The sequence below is a fragment of the Muntiacus reevesi genome, chromosome 5, assembly GCF_963930625.1.
Source record: "Muntiacus reevesi chromosome 5, mMunRee1.1, whole genome shotgun sequence".
In the NCBI taxonomy this organism is placed as follows: Eukaryota; Metazoa; Chordata; class Mammalia; order Artiodactyla; family Cervidae; genus Muntiacus; species Muntiacus reevesi.
In genome coordinates, this window is record NC_089253.1 from 1,692,336 (window position 1) to 1,699,834 (window position 7,499).

General features: G+C 50.8%; 1 protein-coding gene across 1 annotated transcript in view; it reads left to right on the forward strand.

Moving 5' to 3' along the window:
- The window catches only part of VSTM5 (V-set and transmembrane domain containing 5), a 29,951-nt gene extending 23,652 nt beyond the window's left edge, over positions 1–6,299 (forward strand). Inside the window, exons 2-4 of the mRNA XM_065936440.1 lie at positions 3,282–3,608; positions 3,712–3,852; positions 3,942–6,299. Coding sequence (XP_065792512.1) covers positions 3,282–3,608; positions 3,712–3,852; positions 3,942–3,994 — 521 coding nt within the window. The 3' untranslated portion in view covers positions 3,995–6,299. The remainder of the gene's footprint in view (positions 1–3,281; positions 3,609–3,711; positions 3,853–3,941) is intronic.
- Positions 6,300–7,499: the final 1,200 nt, after the last annotated feature.

Sequence of the window (7,499 nt, forward strand, 5' to 3'; positions counted from 1 at the left end):
GAGGTTCCTGAGGTCCCTATTAAAGCGTTTCCCAGGTGACTCAGATGGTAAAGAATCTGCCTGCATGCAAGAGATCTGAGTTCGATCCCTGGGTCTGGAATATTCCCTGGAGAAGGAAATGTCAACCCTCTCCAGTATTCTTGCCTGGAGAATCTCATGGAGAGAGGAGCCTGGCAGGCTATAGTCTATGGGGCCAGCAAGAGTTGGACACAACTGAGCGACTAACACACTTCACTTTTTTTCTATGTGTTTAGAAGCTCTTGTTTGTTGCTGTTGTTTAGTTGCTAAGTCATGTCTTTTGTGACCCCTTGGACTGTAGCCCACCAGGCTTCTCTGTCCATTGGATTCTCTAGGCAAGAATACTGGAGTCGCCAATACTGGAGTTGCCATTTCCTTCTCCAGGGGATCTTCCCAACCCAGGGGTCAAATACGTGTCTCCTGCATTGCACACAGATTCTTTACCACTGACCACCAGGGAAGCCAAACCACCCAAGCAGCAACATTTCTATGAGAACATTTTAACAAGGCTCACCTCCTTGTTCACATAATTATTAGTCGTTCACTTACTCATTCAACAAACATTTATTGGCCAACTGCTGAGTGTCAGGCCTTATGCTGCGTACAGGGAATACTGAGATGAAGAAAGCACTTACTTCCTACCCTCCAAGGGCTGACTGGAAACTTAACCTCTGTTTCCTTCCTGAGAGAGAGAGAAAGTGAATGTGGCAAAATGTTAGTAATTGGTGAATTTAGTAGAGGGTGCATAGATATTAATTATACTTGTCTTTCAAACTTTCTGTGAGTTTAACATTTTTAAAAATGAAGTTGGGGAGAAAATATTTTTCTGTTACTTGGCAGCTGTAATTTTTAAAAGCCATTATTACCTCCCGGTTTTTCAGTGTGGATCCTACTGATTATCCCCAGCCACTTGGCGAAGATTTAGGAGAGGAATGGTAACAGGATATTCTGGGGATATGTGTGCATGTGCTAGGTTGCTTTGATCGTGCCAATTCTTTGCAACCCCATGGACCCCATGAGCCGCCAGGCTCTTCTGTCCCTGGGATTCTCTAGGCAAGAGTCCCGGAACGGGTTGCTGTTTCCTACTTCCTACTCCAGGTGATCTTCTGGACCCAGGGATAGAACCTGAATCTCCTGTCTCCTGCACTGCAAGCAGATTTCTTTACCCACTGAGCCCTTGGGGAAGCCCATATTCTGAGGATAGGGGAGGACGATGAGAAAAGTCTGGATACGTAACAGATGTGGTTACCTGGAGCCACACAGCAGGAGCCCTGAGGCAACTGGACACCCAACAAGGAAAGGGGTTAAACAGGAAGGAAGTGGAGGTGGAAACCCAGGCATGGGCTCCAGGCCCGAATCCTGCCCTACCCCCTCTCCAGCAAGACCTGACCGTTCCGTGTGTGTGTGGTTGGTGGGGAGAGGAGGCTGGTACAGTTTTGTCACATTCTGTGCCCTCCACTGGCAACCACTGACCTTTGACTTGAGCATAGAGGTTAAATATTTGAGCTTTGGAGTTGGCAACCTTTGTGAGAATCTCAGCCTTGCAGGGTGAATGGGACCAGCTAGTGAATCCTGTTACAGCCTGGATAGACTTGCAGGGGGTTATGTGATGCTTTAAAGACACAGCTGTGTGTGAAGCAGTTAGCACAGGGCCTGTGCATGGCACCTACTTAATAAATATATCATGACATGTACCATCCTAGCCAGTGATCAGCTGTTCATCTGCATACTCACGCAGAAGTCTCTGCTTGATGCCTCTTTGCCTCACCCACCCCACAGCTGTAATCAGCAGGTTCTGTCCTCTGCTCCCACACACATCCTAAGTCAGACCCCCTCATTCTCCAAGGCTGTCTCCAGTTTTAGCTGCTGCAGCAGCCGCCTGACTGTTCTTCCTGCCCGCACACTGGCTCCCTCACCCCCAGACGTTCTCCATGGTGGGCTTTCTCAAGCTCAGTGGAGAACGTCACCTTTCTTCTCAGCCTTCTCGTGGCTTCCCATCACCCCGACTCTCACATCATGACCCAAGTCCCGCCCAGCCCTCCAGCCTTGCCTCCTAAACCCCCCCAGCTCCCTGCGCTCTACATTCTGACCTCCCTTCTGTCCCTGCCTTGCCGGTTCACTCTCACTTCAGTCTTTCAGTTGCCCTCTCTGCCTGAAACACGTCTTCACATGATTGCCTCCTTTTCCTCTCTGTCCTTTGGGTCCGGTTCGTTTCCCCAGAGAGCTTCTCTCTGGCCATCCTGCCTGATGTTGTGTACCACCACCGTCCCCACCTACCTGTTTCATTATCTTTAAAGCATCTATAAAGTGATCTTGTGTGTTTATTTAACTCTTGCATGTCTCCCTTATACAATGGAAACAGAGTGATAACCTTGTGTTTTGTTTAGTGTTCTAGCTTGGGATGCCATAACAAAATATGGCAGACTGGGGAGTTTAAGCAACACAGATTTATCTTCACAGTTTGGAGGCTATGAAGTCTCGGATCAAGGTTTTGGCAGGGTTTGGTTTCCAAGGAGACCTCTCTTCCTGGCTTGCAGACATCTGCCTTCTCACCGTGACCTCAAATGGTCCTTTCTCCATATGAGAGAGAGACTGTTCTTATAAAGACACTAATCCCTGAGGACTTTCCTGGTGGTCTAGTGGTTAAGATTCCACACTTTCAATATAGGGGGTGTGAGTTTGATCCCTAGTAGAGGAAATGAGATTCCATATATCATGTGACATGGCAAGAAAAACCCCCAAAAGCCAAACCGCTAATCTTACTGGAGCAGGGCCCCACACTTATGACCTCATTTAACCCTAGTTACCTCCTTAGAGACACCACTTCCAAATATAGCCACCTGGCTGGGGCGGGGAAGGGGACTATAAACATTCAGTCCATAATATTCACCTCTGTAGTGTCAGCATTAGAACCCAGAAGACAGCCTGACATGTAATGTGTGCTAAGTCCCTTCAGCTGTGTCCAACTCGTTGTGACCCTATGGACTGCATGTAGCCCCCCAGGCTCCTCTGTCCATGGGACTCTCCAGGCAGGAATACTAGAGTGGGTTGCCATACCGTCCTCCAGGGGATCTTCCCAATCCAGGGATTGAACCCATGTCTCTTATGTCTCCTGCACTGGCAGGCGGGTTCCTTACCACGAGTGCCACCTGGGCAGCCCTGACACGGAACAGGCGCTCAGTAAATCCTTGAACGGACGCAGGATGAAGCTGACTTCCCTGCGAGCCGTGTAGGTGGCCCACCTCTAGCGCTCCATCCTGCAGGTCAGGGCGTATCTCTGTACATTCCCCAGCCAGCCATCAACGCCACGGTGGAAGAGGACATCCTGCTCTCAGTGGAGTACTCCTGCGACGGGGTCCCCACCATCGAGTGGAAGTACACGTCCAGCTGGGGCGTGCAGAAGATCGTGGAGTGGAAGCCGGGGACTCAGGCCAACATCTCGCAGAGCCACAAGGACAGGGTGTGCACCTTCGACAATGGCTCCATCCAGCTCTTCAGCGTGGGCGTGCGGGACTCCGGCTCCTACATCGTCACGGTGACCGAGCGCCTGGGGAGCAGCCGGTTTGGCACCATCGTGCTGCACGTCTCAGGTGAGACGCTCCCGGGGACCCCAGTGCCTCTAGAAAGTTGGAGTGTGTGGGAGGCCAACTTGATATTCAGGGACGTTATCTACCCCCGCCCCCAACCCTGTAGAGATCCTCTATGAAGACCTGCACTTTGTCGCTGTCTTCCTTGCTTTTCTCGTTGCTGTGGCCGCACTGCTGATCAGCCTCATGTGGGTTTGTAATAAGTGTGCCTATAAATTCCAAAGGAAGAGAAGACACAAGCTCAAAGGTAATTCCCCGGGCCTGTCACCTTCTTCTCCCCAGGAAAGCACCCCCACTGAGTGGCAATTCACAGTCAATGTGTCTTTTGCTTTGCAGAAAGCACAACGGAGGAGATTGAGCTGCAGGACATAGAGGACATAGAGTGTTAGCCAAGGCCAGACCCAGTGACATTCCTACCTCAAGAGGAAGATGTGATTTTCTCACGAAAGGAAGACATGCGGCCTGTCCCGCCCGAGCCTCTTGTTCTGCCGTAGCCACCCGTTGCTGCTGGGGTAGCTGCATGCTGACGAAGCTGACTGCCTGGAGCTGGACTCTGGATTGGACCACGTTAGTCCCAGTGGCATGGAGGTCAGCGAGGAGGAGGGTGGTGCTGTGGGCCGGCGCCGTGCCCAGCCGTGGGGCCGCAGCGGCCCAGTGCCCCATCTGCTTCCTCACTGCACTCTGCTCCGGTGGGGCGGGGGGCAGTGGCGGGGTCCCTATGCCTGTGTGCCCTGTGCTCAGGCATGTCTGAGTCTGTGACCCCGTGGACTGTGGCCCACCATGCTCCTCTGCCCATGGGATTCTCCAGGCAAGAACACTGGACAGGGTTGCCATTTCCTCCTCCAGGGGGTCTTCCCAACCCAGGGGTCGAACCCAGGTCTCCTGTGGCTCCTTGCCTTGTGGGTGGGTCCTTTACCTCCTGAGCCATCGGGAAGCCCCGTAGCAGAGGCGGGAGTGTTTCCAGACCAAGCGTGCAGCGCTGTAACACGCTCTCTGTGCCCTGGTCTTCTCTGCCTGTGGCCACTTCCAGCTTCTCCCTTGGGGACTGCTGTGAGCACCTCTCAGAGCAGGGAGAGCACCCCCCTCCTCCCTGTGGCTTGGAGCTTTAGGGAGAAGAGCTAAATTTGTTCTGGGGGACCACCATTGGGAACAAGGGACAGGGAGAGAATCGCCTTTCTTTTCCGCTCTCACTCCAGCGTTAATTAGACTTTCCCTCCTGAGGCCCCAGGGGAGGCCACTGTGAGGAGAGCGGCTCATCTCCACGCGGGCAGCCCCCTGACAAGCTGGGGATGCCGCCTATGTGAAGGCTGTGGCCGCAGGTTGGGCAGGAAGTCAGCGTGGGCTTCGAACCTGCCCCCTCAGTCACTCAGGCTTCCCGGCACGCCAGGGCCTCACTGGCTCCCAGCGGGCTGGGGAAACACCTGGCCCTCAGCTACCTCACCCTCAGAGTGTCAAGGGAAGCCCACAGTAGCACAGAGCACTCCGAGCAATTAAAGGAAGCTGTGAAGACTCTTCCAGAGCCTAGGATGCAATGAGCGCTATGCCGGGTCCTGGAGAAAGTCAAGCGCCCTGGAGTACCGGGGCTCCAGGTGCCACTGGGGATTGGTCACAGCTGGCCCCGGCCCTTAGCCTCCGAAGTCACTGGCCACCGTGGGTACCTGTATCTCTCCATGCCAGCTTCCTTTCAGCAAGCTCTAAAGCAGGCCTGAATTTATCTTCCATTCTCCTTTTCCTCTCCAATATTCTTAGCTACAAATCAAAGGTACCACTCCATTTATTGGTGGAATTTGACCTTAGTACCTGTGTCCCCAGCCCTTGCTGCAGATTCACCCATGCACACATGAAGGAGACCTAGAATATTGTCTTCTCCCTCCCTCCAAGTCCCCAGTGTCCACATCACTTCCAGAAAGTTGCCTGGAGACATTAGTATGAGGCTTTTGCCTACACACTGTCTCCAGGGTTACAGGAAGGAATCTTTTGGGGTTACAGGAGCTATCATCTATCCAAAGGCATTACTTGATTCAGAATGCCAGAGAGCAGCTAATCTGCATGACTGGCTTGTAGCTCAAGTGCATGACAGACACGGGTCACCTCGGGCCAACTCTCAGTCACAGAGGTGTACACAGACACACCTGTGCCCTTTCCCCATGCAGCAGCCTGTGGAACCAGACCTCCACCATGGAGAATGGGTTTCTTGTACTGGTCTCCAGCACCATTAAGAAGCAGGATGAGACATGTCAGAAAGGATCAAGGATAACCTGACCTTTTTTTTGCACAGAGAGCCCATCAGCAGGAAATCAGATTAAATCTAGTTAGCTGCCAGAACCTCTGTCCTCTTGACACCTTACCTGCTTTCCAGAACTCTGCCTCTCAGCTTCTCAGAAGTCAGGGGTGGTAATCTTAATAAAAGGAGAAGTGGAAAAGAATACCCAGCGAGAGGTACCAATCCAGATATAAATTAAATTTGCTCCCCTGCCTCAAATCTTCATCAAAGGTTGTTCCTTCAGCTTTCCATGTCTAGTTTGCACTTTGAAAGCTCCGCCCAGTTTGAATATTCCTGTGGAAAGTTCTTGAGCCTGGGAGTTCTATTTTCCAAAAAAGAAAATAGTAAATCATAGAGGTTTAGCCACTGAACATGTTAAACTGTAAGTTATGTTTCAAGCTGTGAAAAAAAATAAACTGTTTTAAAGGCTGAAATAAAACCTGAAAATAAAGCTCTGATCCTTTATTTGTGAGCCTAGCCCTGCAGAGAACTCAGAGGCCTGGAAGAGGTTTCTGTCAGCTGCAGACAAGCAAAACCCTCAGCCAGAGCCAGGGGTCTGGCAGAGTTTTAAATGACAGTGGAATTAATCACATTGATTCTAACCATAAACATTTTTCAGCAAGTCAGAAAAACACCATTATTCTCCCCTACGTTATAACCAGAAGACTAATTTGAAGCTCTTGCTTCCAGAATGTGACTTACAATTCAGTAGAGCCCTTCCTGCTTCTGGAAGGGGCCAAATCGTGGATGTGACAGGTGTATCACCCAGTCAATGGTACGTAGGATGTGGGACAGAATGTACGTGCTCTGTGGACAGAATGTCCTGTCTGAAACTGTGATCTCGGAAACCCAGAAAGCTTGTGCGCTTCTCTCATTTTATGGTGTTCAGGTGGGCGAGGGTTGCTGCAAGAGAACCTCGGTCCTGTGGAGTCCGAGGGAGATACTAAACACCCCGCCGGACTTCATGCTCCTGAGTTGAAATCGAATCACACACAGCTGAGGAGCCCAGACAGTAAGAGATAGGAGGGTTATCAGCATGTCTGGCTCAGTTCAGGGATACAGAGACAAGGACTGAGAGAGGATCAGGTTCAGAAAGGCTAGCTGTCTGTAATGAGGGCAGAGAAGAGGTGGCAGACTAGAATGCTAGGAGATGGAACCACGAGGAGCTGATGTGATGGAGTGAAGCTGCAGGGCCCTTGGGTGAAGGAAAACCTTCTCTCCATCATCAGACTTTATATATCCAGCTTGTTTCCAGGGAAGATCAGATGCTTCTAGTTTGCTGAAAGATATGTCCTTGTGATTACGGGCAGTGTGTCTATCCACAGCTCAGCTTCTGATAAGGAACGACGTGAATCTCCAGCACGTGCGCCAGCACATCAGCTGTCCCCACTGTAAGCTTTTCCAACCCTTGAGAACACAGTTACTGTGTCCACTATTTATACTGCTTTTAATTAAAATAAACTTTTTATTGTAGTGTAGTGATAGCTTACAGTGAACGATATCAGATTTGTGATCTTCGAAGATTTAGCTTCGGGACCAGGGACCAGGCTTGATCACTCAAGAGCTTTTGTGTAGCAGAGTTTTATTAAAGTATAAAAAGGCATAGAGAAAGCTTCTGACATAGACACCAG